Source organism: Globicephala melas, chromosome 9, assembly GCF_963455315.2.
Source record: "Globicephala melas chromosome 9, mGloMel1.2, whole genome shotgun sequence".
Lineage (NCBI taxonomy): Eukaryota > Metazoa > Chordata > Mammalia > Artiodactyla > Delphinidae > Globicephala > Globicephala melas.
This window is the reverse complement of record NC_083322.1, coordinates 48105097-48122112: the sequence shown is the minus strand read 5'-3', so window position 1 is coordinate 48122112 and position 17016 is coordinate 48105097. Positions and strand designations below refer to the sequence as shown.

At 39.0% G+C, this 17016-nt stretch overlaps 1 protein-coding gene across 3 annotated transcripts in view; it reads right to left on the bottom strand.

The window, feature by feature from the left end:
• Positions 1-986: 986 nt before the first annotated feature.
• HIBADH (3-hydroxyisobutyrate dehydrogenase) overlaps positions 987-17016 on the bottom strand; it is a 104990-nt gene continuing 88960 nt past the window's right edge. For all 3 annotated transcript variants that reach the window (XM_030857412.3, XM_070046331.1, XM_070046332.1), the window contains 4 exons: positions 15519-15652; positions 13863-13939; positions 6607-6763; positions 987-1952 (listed from right to left, as the gene is read on the bottom strand). In XM_030857412.3, the coding sequence (XP_030713272.1) occupies positions 1794-1952; positions 6607-6763; positions 13863-13939; positions 15519-15652 (527 nt within the window). In that variant the 3' untranslated portion in view covers positions 987-1793. The remainder of the gene's footprint in view (positions 1953-6606; positions 6764-13862; positions 13940-15518; positions 15653-17016) is intronic.

The following is a 17016-nucleotide window of genomic DNA, read 5'->3' as shown; positions in this document are numbered from 1 at the left end:
TCAGATGAATAACACGGCCCACCTTGAGAATCTTGAAAAATAATAAACGTTTGTTATTTTAAACCACCAAACTTGGGGTGTGGCAGTGTATCAGTTAGCTTTTGCTTTTGGTAACTGACACACTGCCTGTTTCACTCAGAATAAAAGCCAACATCCTAACATGGCCTCCAAGGTCCTACACGATCTGGCCTCCCTCATTTTATGGCACTTCACTAACAGCCTCGTTGGTCCTCATATCTGGTGTTATCCTACCTCAGTGCCTTTGTACTTTCTGTTCCCTATGCCTACAGTGTTCTTTCCCCAGATATCTACATGGCTTGTTCCCTCACTTCCTTCCTATCTCTGCTCAAATGCCACCTTACAAAGGTAACTTCCCTTACCACCCTAATAAAATACCCCAGGACTCCCCATCCATCCCCCTTACCCTGCTTTATTTCTCCTTTTAGTCCCGATTATTACCTGACATACACATTAAACATTTATTTCTTGTCTGTCACACCTCCTCACACACACACATGCGAGACACCAGAATTTATGGTCTACAAGGGCAGGATTTTATCTGTTTTGCTTATCACTGCAGCCCCAGCACTTACACTAATGCCTGGAATTTTTGATCACCAGGAAAATGATGGACATAGCAGTCCTTCTGCTAAATCTGGTATCTAGGCCTATCGCCTTAAGTATTTCTAGGGGCTGTGGTGGGGAAAGCGGCGACTATGCTCCCTACTGGGACATATTTCATTTATTGCAGGCCAAATTCCTACAGCACCCACAACCCAGAAAACACTGAAACAAATTCTCGTTAAGGATGCAGGCAGAGCAGTAGGATGAGGGCTGGCCACCGGTCAGTTCACACTCGGTTCCTCTCGACCTCCCCGCTCCCTTCCCTTCCTTCTCATCCTTTCCCCATTAGTCTGCAACACCAGTTTGTCAGATCATTTGACTGTTCACCAAATGGTTAGGAAGACACAAAAACTCCAAGAAAGTATTATCAGCATAGAAATTTATTTGAATTCAAAATAATATGGTTATATTTAGGATAATATAATAATTATCTACAGCACATATCATCGTAGGCTCTGAAACAGTTCTAAAGATGCCATTCTTTTGAAGTCAAAAAATATGTAGTAAGAATGTACAAGGAAGCAAAAATATAAAAAATAAGTTTGCTGAGTATTGGGAGTTGTTACAAGAGCGGCACACCACGGTAATATAACAGAGTCCAAATTACACAGCATGCGGCAAGGAGTTCTCTTGCTTTATCAAGTCCTGGAAAATAAACCAGTAACCTCAGAATGCAAGAATACCACCACTGGGTTAACAGGGCAAACTTTCTGAGGGACACAGCGAGTAATTCACTATACTTCCCCTTTCTCTAACTCCTTTCCTCACACCCATTTCTTTTCTTTCCTCCAGGAGAGGTTTTATCCTGTGGAAAAAAAAAAATTGGTTTTATTTGCAAAGTAGAGTAAACAATATCCTGATTGAAGTAGGCAATGTTTTAGCTAATGATGCTCAGGAATCAAACTTCTGAAAAAGGTCAGTCAGCGAGCTAGCAGAGCCCATCAGCGGCTCGCAGAAAAAAGACAAAAATTCAGATAGTATGTGTTTGCTAAATAGGTAAAAAGAATAAGCAGTTAAAAATGGGTGAAAAATCCCAGGGTTTACTGTGAACTAGACAAACAAAAGCAGACAGATGACCTTTGATTAAGTCCATTTACTTGTGGAGTGAGCTATAAGAGGCTCCAAGATAGAGTTTGGCTCCCAACAGTGTCCACAGCCAAAGGGCAAACTCAGAACGTCTCCTCCTCTCGTAGAAACTGGAACACGGATGAGAAGTCTTTTTTGGAGTAGCCCTTCGCACACATCATCCTGTAGATCTGATGGGCCTGACTGCCCAGAAGGATTGGGCTCTTCGTGCTGGTAGCAGAGTCTTGTGCTAATCCCAGATCCTAAGTCAAACAAGGGCGGAGGGAATACATTGAGGTTGGTAGTTAAGGCTCACTTCAGAACTGTGGCTCCTAATGCTTGGGTTTCAAAGAAGAAAAAATGAAGCCTGAAAAAATAAGATACTTACAAGCACGATGTTAAGTTATATATATATTTTTTATACGCCCTTTCTTAGCTGCAAAACTGCTCCAGAGAGAAAACCTTGATTTCTGAGTGGCCTCTCCACTCCTCCACCCTCCACAAAACCTATCTGTTTTGTTTTGACTTCGGCCAGGTGTTCCTATCCAGGTGAGATCACACAGAGAAATGCTTTTTCAAATCTACAGAAGCCTGTAAGCCTAAGACAAACCCCATTATGAAATTAAGCATGATGAAATTATCAATGATGAAAATATCCATTCAATGTCTTAAGTCAACACATATTTAACAACTGCTGTGTGCTGGGCACTGTTCTAAGTCCTGGTGATATGCAGTCATGATAATAAAACCAAGTCACTGTTCTCAGGAACGTACTATCCAGCGTGGAAGATAGACAGTAAAACAAATACTAAACTTCCAGACAATGACAAGTGCTCTGGAGAGAAATAAAGCAGGGTAAGGGGTCAGAAAGTCATATATAGCAAGGGGTGGGGTGGAAGGAAGAGAGTTCTGATTGATGAGATGTTTAGGGAAGACCTCCCGAGGCAAAGACACTTGACCTAAGATCTGAATGTGAGGGGGCAGTGAGTTCTTTGGAGAGCTGGGGGAAGAGAGTTTCAGGTGGGTGGAAGAGCAAGGGAAAGGCCCCCTGGGGGGGGCATGGCTTGGATGCTCAAGAAACAGTAAGAAGGCCAATGAGGCTGAACTAGAATAAGCAAGGGGCTGGGGAGGGAATTGAGACTGGGGATGGCAGAGGTGCAACATGGAAGCTTTATGATGTCTGGAGACGAAGCTGGATTTTCTTTCAAGTGCAACAGACAATCAGCTTCACAACAACACTTTAACATCTCTGAGCGCTAATGTTTCATTCAGAGAGTTTTGGAAAACTTATTATTGTCTATTGTTTAAAAGCAGACAAAAGTTAACATAATGAATCTTTTATAGTTAAACTGTAGTTAATGGTATCCTCTACTGTAAGAATGGAATCTTGTCCAACCTTGAAATATCTGGGGGTAGATGGAAGACAATGGAGGCATGGTTAACTGAAACAATATTCCCCACATTTCATTTGTGATTAAATAAGTGCTGCAAACAAGTGGCAAAACCAAGACTTCCTTCTTACCATTACCATCTTCATTTCCTCCACCAATGGAAAAGCCAACAAGCAATCAAAGAGGAAGACAAGAAGCAAGATGAGGCCTATTTGTATTCTTTGAGGAACACCCTTGATAACGGAGTAGTTACTGATACCATCCACTCAAAGGAGGAAATGATTCAAGGGAAAAACAAGCAAAGTTTAAAGAATGGATTAAATCTCTAGCCTCTTGGATATCTATGATGCTATAGGTGTTAACAGTATTTTGTGCTTACTTGTAGAATTTTCACATGTAAACCCACAGATTTGGAAAATCTACGTAACCTTAAAGTCTTCTACGGCTTTCACTAAAAAGCAAGTTTAATTACTACCCACACACTTCACAAATGTGGACAGCTACATTATTGCTTATACCCAGACAAGCAGATAAGCCTCTTTTGTCAACGTCATTTTGCTGCACATCTGCAAGATGCATTTATGTAAAAACGACAGAAAATCTACATAGAAAGACTGCCTATCATTTTTAACCTAGTAGTATAACTAGAACATAAGAACCTAGAGTAAACACAACATATCGAGGAGAAGACAATGCTATTGAGAAGAAAAGGCTATTAGAGGTTTTCAAAGGGGCAAGTAAATATCCCAAATAAGAGCTAATAAAACCAAAAAGGGGAAGCTAAAATAGCTTTGGTGGCTGCTACCTTAAAGGGTAGACATTCTAAAAAGAGAAAGGTGATTTAGTCTATAAAATCCTAAGTGGCTTGTCAATCCTGAAATGTTAGAAAAGAAGGTATCCTTTGAAGCTTGTAACATATAATTTAAAATAAACAAACACCCCACTTCACTAATCAAATAAAAATATTTATGAATTCTGAGCTCAGTGGGTGGTACAGGAAAAAAATACAAAACAATTGCAAAAGGTTTCAACAAATTAATAGAGGACCAAATCGTTATGTATTACAAGGACACAGGTACACTGGGTGAGTAATAAGAGTGGTCATAATTTTCCATAATTTGTTCCTTAGTGGCCATCAGAAACAGACTTCTAGGTTGTGGGGTTTAGAAGAAAGATCTAGTTTTTGTATTGATTATGTTCTGATTATATACACACTATATATTAGAATTTTATGATGTTAAGACATAGAAATAGGGCTTCCCTGGTGGCGCAGTGGTTGAGAGTCTGCCTGCCGATGCAGGGGACACGGGTTCGTGCCCCGGTCCGGGAGGATCCCACATGCCGTGGAGCGGCTGGGCCCATGAGCCATGGCTGCTAAGCCTGCGCATCCGGAGCCTCTGCTCCGCGATGGGAGAGGCCACAACAGTGAGAGGCCTGCGTACCGCAAAAAAAAAAAAAAAAAGACCTAGAAATAAATGTACAAGCCTCTACTTCAAGGACACATTAACATTATCTCCCCCAACACAATGAGATCTAATGGTAGTTGAGCAAAATATCTCCTAGTAAGTAAAGGCCTGATCTGCCCAAGCAGGTATGATTGCTTTAATCAATGTAGCACTGATGGGGACTTCTTTAATCTCTATCAATTTCTGTACACAAGTCTAATTAGTTACGGTATGTTTTGCTAACAGCTATCTGAGGTGATGAAAGCATTTTTTAAGTTCCTTTCTAAATGCTTTCATTTTAAGCAAAATTCAGAAATCTTGCTCTTTATAAGCGAAATGACAACTTACAAAGAGCAAAAGAGAACAGGAATGTCCATATGTTTTACTACTGTACTGTCTTATGCTATCTTTTATTATCAAGAAAATAATTTTAAAGGACCTCAACAGGAGCAGATTCTTCCTGGGCAGGGACACTGGAGAAAATGATGGAAGTAAAGGTGTGACGTAGAGGAGAGTCCCCAAATAAAGCCAGCACTGCTTACAGGTTACTTGTCAGCTGCTTCCTCTGTTGGAGCCATTAGCAGTATTTTAGGAACCAAATAAGCTAACAGGTCACAACCCACTTCATACATGTACGTAAAGCAAACTGGGCATAAATGCGATTCTTTCACTCTTCTGTGTGCCCTAATAAATGACCCTGCAGCTTTGTGAAAACAATCCACTTAAGGAGCTACTTTCTGTTTGCAACAAGAGCAACACGGCACAACTTACAAAAGCCTGTGTGGAGGATACGCAAACCTAAATACAAGGTACAGATCGGCATAAAAATAAATATTTTCTTAAATGAAACACGAGGAGAAATAAAACTACAAAATAAGAAACGTAGTTTCAAACATTGCTTCATCCAATAAATATTTAAAGTGAGCCAACAATGCGCCAGGGGTCTGGCTGGAGGGGCAAGGAAGGAAGAGGCAGGCTGAGGGAAGAGCAGGCGTCGAGGGCTGCCAGGGAGAGGGGACAAGAGGCCAAACGAGTTCGGTGTGGCTGAAGCAGAGGAGGCAGGTGGGAAGGCAGAAATGAGCTGGTGAGGAGAGCAAAGGCCTTTAAGACAATGTGCAGAGATGGACTTTAATCTACAAGTAACTGGAAACCATGAAAGAGACTTAACAGGAGAGATGACATAACCAGGGTTTTACATTTTAGGAAGTCCACTCTTTACCGTAGAAAATGAACTGGAGAAGAAGATGAGAATGAAAGGCCAGGAGACCAGTTAAGGGCAGATGTTGTAGAAGCTAAACAAGGTTCAGCCAGGGTACTGGTAGTGGTAGAGAGGGCAAGTGGGTGAATTCAGGGCACAGCCGAGAAGTAGAATGGATGAAACATCCTGGGAAATGAAGGAGAGTAAGCTGAATACGGTATACAACTGTACATATTCTTACTTCTGTCAAAAAGTAAATGGCAGGGGTGTGGGGAGTGGGGTAGGGAATAAGCTCTCACAAAATCTGCAAGTCGTTTGTCTAAAAAGTATTTTCTAACGTTGAGATCACAAATGAGAGGAGGCCAACAATTTGCTTTTCAAATGACTTTATACATAAACGTATACATTCTTAAAGTAGGAAGATGCATTTAGATATCTAGCAGCATGCGAAAGGTCCTCTCTTCTTCTGTGATACGTATATCCAATGTCATTATACTATTAACCGTCGGAAGATGCTTATTACTGCTTCCGTTCTAAGGACTTGGTAAATAATGTAAATTTAGGATGAAGAACAACATTTTACCGGCTCACATTACAAACAAACCCCAGCACAAAAGAAGAATCCCAGCCTATTCTTCTCATCTGAAAGGCCAGGATTAAAAATGAACAAGATAAAAGGTTTTTATCCACGCTAAGTTTTAAATAATTTCCAGTGACTGGGTCACTAGTTTAGTGATCTTGCCTTCTAGGATAGACGTATGATTTGTTACGAGAGGGGAGAAGTGGGGGTAGGCTGAGGTGGGGCGACTGAGAAAGGAGGGAAGGAGAACGAAACCACTAAACATTTCCCCGCTCTCTTGGGTAGTCTCTGCATTTACCATACCTTAGCCATGAGTGTTGTTCCGAATCCACCCTGATAGTTATTAGCCGAGGGAACTCCATCCATCACCCCAGGTACAGGATTATAGGTGTCACTTGACCAACATCGTCCTGAGCTCATATTTAGGATTTTAGCCAAGAGTTTTGGGTCAAGCCCTAACCTGTCAAAGAAGGTCAAAGAAAAGAAGTGTTAAATGCCAAAATATACAAGTCACGTGTGATTATTTATGTGTGAGGATGCTCCATCTTCTCTCTCCATTTATGATATGTCTTCAAATATCTAAGCAGACTGACTAGAATGAAGAATCCAATCTTAAATTATAGGGTATTAAAAGCTAGTGATTAAACGTGTCTGAGCCAGGACATTTTGCACTGAGAGAAAACCTTCTGCACTACCCTGCTTTTAAGAAATAACATACGACTGCATAAAAGTATTGTTGGTTTACCACACACATGGGTTTTCTAGTCTTTTGGACATTATTGCATTTATGTGTCACGTAAGAACCTTAAGCCAAGATGATCATCTAAATTCTACAGTCTTTACTCACAAGTGATGTATTTCAGAAAGAAATATTGACAGTTAAATTATGTATCATGGGAGTCCATGTGGATGCATTTATATGTATGTTTATTCCTTTAGCTCTTATGAGAGAATAAATGCAAGAGATGAGCCACAAGCAGTAAAATGAGCTTCAGGGAAGTTATCGTTATAAAAGAAGACATTTCTTGCTGGAAACTTTTCCTTATTTATTAAATCTTCATTAGACATTCTTGCTTATGAAGCAAGTCTGCACAGAGTTGTGACATATGCTATCTATTCAGAGACATGCATTATAGTTCTGGGTCAACTGCTGATAAGGTTACTGATCCTGATAAAACAAAGCTTGCCCAAGCGGAAACATCATTTGTTCTATCACTGAGCTGATGGCATAAACGGCTGTTCAATGTGGACCCAGAAAAAAAGTAGAATTAAAATGCTCTATTACTTTATTCCAAGTATCTTAGTGAAGCCTGGGAAGCACAGTTTTGCTACGTATCTTTGAATCAAGTTTCAAATAAAACCTTCTGCTTTTTCTTAAAACCAATCCCTTTCAGAATTAAAAAAAAAAAGATTAAACAGAGACACATGTAAATATTAAATGAACTGTGCATTTTGGGGTGCTGTTTAGTACTTGTGTGTTCAAAATTGTCTGTCTATTTCCAGATCAGAATAGAATGACCAGTAAAACCTTTCTCCAATGCTCGAGCAGGGTCTAGGGCTAATAGCCAGGATATGTACGGACTCACCACATAACACAACTGTTATGTAATCAGGCTTTCAAGGAGCAGCTGTGGTTCAAGCAATACTATATGGCATGCCATGAAGATGAACTCACATGGTAGCCTGTGTTATAATGAGCGGTTTTTACTAAAGATTATAACAGATAAAGATTCCATCTAAATCAGCTGTCATACATTCTGTTCAACTGTACACTGCTGGAAAGAAACCTGATGGTTTCATTCATTCTTTTATAAAGATCCAAGTTTGTTACATGTATAATTTGCTACTGATGCTTCCTTTCCCCTTTCAAATATAATTAGGCTATCAGGATGCTATGGTAACAGATGACTTAGGAAAAGATAAAGTCAATGCACTTAGGCAAAAATTGTGAAAAGTAAAATCACAAATGAACAACTAGTTAATTTGCTATAACTGCAAATATATTGTCTAAGCACAAATATGCAAGAATGTATATGTCTAATGTGCTCTATGAGCAGAGGATATTTTTAAAGACCCCAAAACACTGTCTTTACCTTCCATTTGGAATATAATTCAGGCTTCCTAATTTAGATTTTCTTTTAAAATGGCTCATTACATTCAAAGCAGCAGAGATACTCCCCCTCCTTATAACCTACCAGGTTAGACTCAACAGTGCCTCACAACACTCTTTATTGCTAAAGAAATTCATACTCTGTCTATAATACTCACCAAAATGGGAGCAAAGCTTATTATCCTTTGTAAAACGCTACATTTCATTTTTCTTGAATGTTCAGGGAAAAATACTGGCGCTGATTTATGGAACCCTTTTTGGTGAACATATTACTATTTAGAAGCATCCTGAGGGGCACACACAAAAATGAGGTGGCAGTTGTTATGGGCTCACTTTTCAAATCTGATGCTTCCCCACCATGCTGATTCTCCTTAGGAGATGGCTACTCCCTCTCCAGTCCTCCCCAACCCCCCAACAGCAAAGTGTATCATTAAAAAGTCAAGTTAGAAGTGTTTTGCATTTCGTCTTTCTGAGGATTCTTTCACTGGCATATATATAACTGACAGTTAAAATTAGACATGATATTAAAATCAGTTACTGAAGTCCTCTGTCTTCCACTGTGCCCAAGGCTTGTAATGGTCTGAAACCAGCTAGAATACACAGTAATTGTCATTCAGGGAGTCTATCCTAGAACGTCATGCTTCACTGGAGAAGACTGAGTTTCATTTGAAATCAACAAATTAATCCAAGACAGGTATCTGAAAGGGCAAGTTTAATAGGAAGCAGCTACTGGGCTCTCAACCATGATAAAATGTTATTGCTGTTTCCCTGTAAATTGGCTGGGAACATATGATACTTTCTGCATAAGAGCCCCATTGCTGTTCAGGAGATATACAGCTCAAGCCATCAAAAGGATGACAGTCTGTCAGTCCCCATAATAACTTGCCACTGGATGTGGTTCGAGAGTGTGCGCATGCATGCATGTGGCTTTACAATTGCTGGAATGTTCTCTGATATAAACAGAATGAATTCATTGCTCTGACCGCATATATAACGCAACTCAAATAAACGTCACTGTGTCAAATCTACTCACCTTTAAAACACAAGAATTTTAAATGAACTTTTGGGAGAAGTAAAAATGATGCATAAACTATAAGAAAAATTAAAGAGAAGCCAAGTGTTTGCCTTCACTGTAACCAAGGCTTTTAAGGGCCAAAAAAGTTTGTTCACCTTATAGTCTCTGTAAGTATCTATACTGTCTGGTTTTATGTAAGAACAAAGCAAACAATGTCCCTAAACTGAGATGTTTGTATCACAGGAACCGATCTGGAAATGAAACATCTAAGACTATGTCAACTTAAATCAATCATTCTGTTATTCACCAATGTTTACGCAGACCTGCCATCTAAGAGGCTGTGCCTGCCCTCCAGGAGTGGGCCAGTTAAGACACCTGCCCAGTAACGTTTACCTGAGGCAGGGGAAGAGCCCCCTGACCCCCACCTCATTCGTCTGACAAATCTTCATTGAGTGCCTATTACATGCCAGGGATGTTCTTAAGATAAAGTGGTGAGGGACTTCCCTGGTGGCGCAGTGGTTAAGAATCCGCCTGCCAATGCAGGAGACATGGGTTCAAGACCTGGTCCGGGAAGATCCCACATGCCACGGAGCAACTAAGCCCATGCACCACAACTACTGAGCCTGCGCTCTAGAGCCCACGAGCCACAACTACTGAGCCCGCGTGCCACAACTACTAAAGCCCACACACCTAGAGCCTGTGCTCCGCAACATGAGAAGCCACCACAGTGAGAAGCCTGAACACCTCAACGAAGAGTAGCCCCCATTCTCTGCAACTAGAGAAAGCCCGCGTGCAGCAACGAAGACCCAATGCAGCCAAAAATAAATAAATAAATTTATTAAAAAAAAAAAAGATACAGTGGTGAGCAGACAAAGCTCATAGAGCCTGCATTCTAGTTGGGAAGACAGACAATAAACAGACAAATAAATATATAATGCTAGCCAGTGAGAAGTGTTATAAAGAAAAAAAACAGTAACGTACAATTCAATTCAAATACCAACCACCACCACCATCACGTCAATAACTACCATGTATTGAGCACCTACTATGTATCGGGCACTGTTTTAAAAGGTTTACATGGATGATTTAATTTACTGTTCACAACAGATACTACTGCTACTGTGGATAGATACTATTATTTTTGTCATTTTACAGATGAGAAAAGCTTAAGTCTGTGGCAGAGCTGGGATATGGTCATCAACAGACACCCACACTCACTGCCCTGAGTCTCACTGGGTCATATGGGTAGTCACTTAATCAGCCAACATGATGGCATCCTATCAGTTTAATAAGAAATTGGGCCAAACCTTTATTATAAACCTTTTGCCATATGTTATATCTATCAGGGTATACAACTAAGAGGTTTCAGTCATCACCTAAATGAAAAGGCAACACCTTCTTAGGGAAGTAACCAGGAAGCTAAAATTATGCTTGTGGGAAAGTTCTCATCTTGAACGGCCTTCCAAAAGTTTGACTGTTTTAAGCTTCTTTTGGTGGAAGGAGACAATATGGCTGTTGCTAGAGGGGCCTGGACCCTGTTGGCAATGCAAACAACTTGTTATACCGCCCATATTGAAAAAAAAGCAAACCAAACAAAAAACATAATTTCTGGCAGAACAAAAATGAAAACAAAAAAACAAAACTCATATTACCAATGTTATTCTTACGTGGTGCACGGGAATAAAACCTCTCTAACGCAAGTAAGGCCCTTTCAGTACCATAAAACTATGTTCTGAGTCCTAAATAGATCCCAATTAGAAGGCAGAAAGTTCTAGTAAAAAAGAATTTCTAAATATGTTGTATACCAATATTTTTTATGCGTTACTTTTTTATAGCATTTAAAAATCTAACATCCATAAACACTCATTGTAAAAGATCATAGGGTCAACAGTTTAAAACTATAAGGTTTTATTCTTCTATTTATAAAAGGGAAACGTCAGTGTTCAAGAAAATACACTGACTTATGAGAATGAAATTAATCAGAAACGATCACTTCATGGGAATAGGTAACTCAATTTGTAAATGTTGACATTAATTCTCTAAAAAAATTTTTACTTCAGAGTGAACAGAATATAAATGTGGCTGAACCACTTCGATGCTATACTACTTGGTGGGAATTTACTACTTGGGAATTTATGCTTGCTGATGCCAATTTTCTCTTTCACCTTGCAATGCTCAATAAATCGTGGCCGCTCTCTATACTCTATTAGAGAACATTCCTGTCATTTTAAACCATGTCTGTAAACCATGGAGAAAAGACAATAGCAGAAGCAATCATTTTTAGGACTTTCAAACCACTGAGAATCTCTGTAAGATAAACCGATAAAATCCTAATGTCATGAAAATAAGCAATTCGTTAGTACAATGTAGAGCACCATAAACTTACAAATTATTGTAACAGTTAAGTAAAAACAATGAGTTCCTGCTTTGTGTTCAGACATGTGTGTGTGTGTGTGTGTGTGTGTAAATATTTCATTTACACACATATACATCAGTAACAGTAATAGAGTTTTGGAAAAATTAAACATTGAAAGTTTCATATTTCTAAATATTGTTTTTGTCATAGTGGATCAAGGCCAACAATAAGGGAAAATCTATTTATTGCTTCTGCTCTTAATATTGCTGTTTGGAATTTTATCACTTTCTTTTCTCTTTGATAATAAACTTACTCTAGTAGCCAATGTATACATTTCATTGTATACATTTTATTCATTTGATTCAACTGATTTTCATACTACTCTTCATTAGCTGGCTTTTGGAGTTAGACTTCCATAAGCACTTACTGTACAAAAACTTCATTTTAGAATGATCACCTAATAAGACTTTTGCTAGGAAAATTATTTGAGGAATGCTAGAGGATGCCTAAGGAACATTCTGATCCAGTGACGTTTAAAGTAAGCAGCAGAATATAAAATAAACTGGCAAAAAGAGAGGGAAACTTCAGTATAGTATAACCTAGGCTTTTACTTTTTTTATTATATACTCATTTATATCCAGAAAAATGAAAAAAAATTCTAAAGATGCAAATGCATACTAATGCTCTAATCCTACTGTCAACACCAATTAATTTTGTATGCAATTTTGGTTCCAGAAATTTACATTTTCCTCCTCCATAAAATTAATCTAGAGGATGAACATAAAAACAAGTTACTAGTAACCGGTTTTTCAATTATGATAAGTGACCCATAGCCTAAACTGGCTACAATACAGACATAACACCCTGAACAGCTTCTTATATACCACCAGTTTTATTAAGGCTTTGTACAAATATGCCTTACCATCTTACAGACATTCAATTTTAAAATGTAAATGGTACAGGATATTGATAAACCAATTAGCGCTGATGCAAAGCAAATTCCTCTTTTGTCTCAATTACAACATGACAACTTAATAGGTCAAGACAGTTTAACATCTGAGACAAGGGCAATTCAATAAAACAACAGCATCTTGATATGGTAATTAAGAGGAAATGTGAATCCATTACTGTGTTTTAAAAAATATCTCAAGCACTTTGGCTCTTTTTATTGCTTTCATCAAAAGCTATGGTATGAAACACTACTCTGATTTGTGATATATTTGGCAAGCAGTTTGGGGACGTGTGAAGAAAACACCTCAGTAAAAGCATCTTTCTCATTAAGCATTTTCTAAAGTAAGAAATGTATATTTATTATATTCATGAAATGCAAAACACCCCAAAAATTAATTAGGTGATTAATCATATGTAGCATTCCTAACCCAAAAGATTAAAGGCTAAAATTAAGACATTAACCTTAAGCATTCTAAAGGATGATCACCATCGTAGGAAAATCTGAATTCCTGAATCACTTTCAGCAAAGTATGAATGCCATTTTATTTCAATGAAAAGATATATCCTTAATGTAATGTAACAGAACCCTAGGGAAGTTAAAATGAAAAGAGTTATGCATACAAGTTTCGGCTTTATGAATGCCATCCAGTTTATCCTGAGAATAAACAACCAAGAACCCTTTTAGTGTAGATTTTGGGGACTATATTTAAAATAGATACATGAAACCAGTCACATGGTAGCATAACACCTGAATTCACTATACATTAAAGCTGTATTTTATACAAATGTGTCCTACACTGCCAGAGATTGTTTAAATTTTATAGTAAAAGTGTCTCTTGCCTTTCGACATAATAGAAGAAATGGAGCTCCCATATAAAAAGGATAATGTAACTTCAAATATAAAGCACAATACATTTTATGGCTTATGGCAGAGAGCATTCATGCTCTCCAGGGTCCTATTGGTCGTCCAATAAGCAAAGTCTATTAAAGTTCAATAATGAAATACTTTCACAATGTTCCTAGATCAACTGATTTATCTCTCATGAACATTTGTTTTCAACATCAGAAAATCAAAATGGAAAGCTCATAAAAACTGTTAGTATATGAAAATGTACTATTCAACAAACCTGATTCCCAGATTCATAGCTTCAGCGGTTCCAATCATACTAATAGCTAACAGCAAGTTGTTGCAGATCTTCGCAGCCTGAAAATAAATTGAGTACATATTAAATATCTTTATTTTCAAGCTATAACTCACAGGAAGATTTCTTCACCTTATTCCACGTTTCTAAAAGTAAGAGCATCCAACTTTTGATTCTTTCAAAGGAGGAAAGGCACTTGGTGCTGCAAGCCTCCCTCTGAGCCTAACACAAGATCCCAGAGCAGACTGGGAGGGGGTCCTCTTCCCCTAGGGAAGAGCTCTGCGGTGTGGCGACTGAGCTACTCCTATGGGCGCAAGCACAACAGGGAATACTGATTGATGTGGCACAACTGCTCCTTCAGGAATGAGGCTGACATTCTAACTAGGGAAACAGGAGTAACACACCAAATGAAAAGGCAATGAACAAGCAAACACAACTAAGTGGTAAACTGTATGGTAGAAACTGTAAGACAGAGACAGGCGTTCAGAGAAACCAGATCACTGAGGGCAGGTGATCACTGAGAGGAAGCAGAACCTGAAACCATCTCTCAGAAGGCCAGGCAGGATTTAAATAGGCAAGAGAGGGAAAGAAGGAGAGCAGGGAAAAAAATAAATACGCAAGGGCATGAGATACTCCTGAGAACAGTAAGAAAATGGACTCATGTGCAGTGGTTTTAAGGAATGAGGAGAAGTTTGATAGTTAAGACTATGTCAAGAGCTACGGAAGCTAGTGTCCACATTTGACGTGGTACGAAATAGGGATCTGTGCAAAGCGTCAGATCTGGGAAACCTATGATGATACAAGCATCTTGATGGAGTTGGTTTTGGTTACAATGTTGGCAAAGTGGTAAACCTGGTATCCAGAGATCTACTAGGCCCAGTGAACAGTAAACAAGGTGTGAGATAATGAAAGATTGAACCAGGTAATGCGTGGAATGAACAAGATAGCCAACAATGAGAGCCACTGAAGCAAAAATCAATAGAACCTGGAGACTGACTGGACCAGGGAATGGAGACAACAGATATATCTAAGATCACACCAAAGTCCTGAATAAGATAAAGCTGGTACCAGTGACCAGGACAAAGCAGGAAGAGGAGTGAGTGATAGTGTGTGTGTGTGTGTTGGGTGGGAGGGGGACAACCAGTTTAATTTCAGAGTTCATTGTAGTCATTCACCTCTACCTGATCAGAGAATCGATATAACACATTTCTTAATGAAAATGATCTGGTTTTTTAAGAAAAAGATTAAAGGGCATAGGTTACTTCTACCCGACAGTACTACAAATAGAGCTGTGGCGAGCAGTTACAAAATTAGAGGGAAGATAACAGCAAATCAGATAACACAAGCACTTCATATAGAAGCCATTTTAAGGATAATTTCTGTGGTCACTGGGATAAGTATGTCAAAGTTTGAAATGATGGAACTTTTCATGTCTTTTTAAATTACTGGTTTATCTCTGCTTACTTCCAACAGGAATGATGGAAAACTAACTCATTCCAAATTAATTTTAGAAAATCTGAGCAAACGAAGAATCCACAGATTGAACAGAGTAAGGAGGAATCAAATTGTGGTCAGGAAAGAAAAATGAACATTAGCTGATTCTATATCATCAAGTCAGTGTCACTGCTGTACAAACGTTACCTGCCCAGTCCCAACGGCTCCACAATGCACCACATTGGAGCCCATGCACCCCAGAAGCTCTTGGGCAGCAGCAAATTCTTCTTCGACTCCTCCCACCATAAACGTGAGGTTCCCAGACCGAGCAGCTCCCACACCTGAATAGTTTGGGGGGTAAAGGGATAGAAGAAGAGGGTTACATTTCTTCAAGTGTTTAAGTATATTATAAAATTAGAGAAAATCCTCAAACCAAATGAAAACACCTTGCCTCCAAGTTATATTTATGTCAGGCATAAGCCTCTCTTGGAATATTTTAATTGTCAAGTATCATGCAGGTTACTTATAAGCCAAAGGCGACATTCAGATTCAGTCAAACTCTGCATTCATCTCAAATATTCTGGCACGATCATGGAGTACCATGGGGATTTAAAATGTGAATTTTATTATTCCCATGCATCTCTTATTCTCCTGAGAAATCTATTCAGTAATAGAAAGTATATTAAAAAGATAACCTGTGCCCTGACCAGCACGGGAGCAGCCAGAGGGGTCAGCTGCCCGAGTCTGGATCTGGGGTCTCTGGCTCACTCGCTCGTTCTCTGCACACTATGTACAGATGAGATCTACAAAGAGAGGGACTTGTCTCTTTCTCCCGTAAACAAGTAGGCGTTTCAGATGGAAAGATTCTTTGTAGGTAAAGATTCTTTAAGGTAGGGCTTCCCTGTTGGCGCAGTGGTTGAGAGTCCGCCTGCCGATGCAGGGGACATGGGTTCATGCCCCGGTCTGGGAAGATCCCACATGCCGCGGAGCGGCTGGGCCCGTGAGCCATAGCTGCTGAGCCTGTGCGTCCGGAGCCTGTGCTCCGCAACGGGAGAGGCCACAAGAGTGAGAGGCCCGCGTACCGCAAAAAAAAAAAAAAAAAAAAAAAGGTTCTTTAAGGTAAAGAAAACAGTTGCTTAGCTAGACTGATTACTCTGATGTGCACTTTCTAATATTATTTGATTTTTCTTTTCCCTCCTGCTATACAGGCACACATAGCTTGAAGATTTTGTGGGGTCAGTTCCAGACCACCCCCATAAGGTGAATATTACAATAAGGTGAGAGTCACATGAATACTGTAGTCTATTACATGGGCAATAGCATTATGTCTATAAAAACAATGTACACACCTTAATTTAAAAATTCTTTACTGCTAAAAATGCTAAGCATCATCTGACACCAAGGTTACCACAATATTTGTCTTTTTAAAATAAATTATTGAAGTATAGTTGATTTACAATGTCATATTAATTTCCACTGTATAGCAAAGTGATTCAGTTATACATATATACATTCTTTTTAAAATTATTTTCTATTATGGTTTATCACAGGATATTGAATATAGTTCCCTGTGCTATACAGTAGGACCTTCCTTGTTGTTTATCCATTCTATATACAATATAATAGAAAAACCCAATATTTGTGAAGAGCAATAAAATGAGGTATGCCTGTACACCTTTTGGGCAATTCATTCTTAGTGATATGT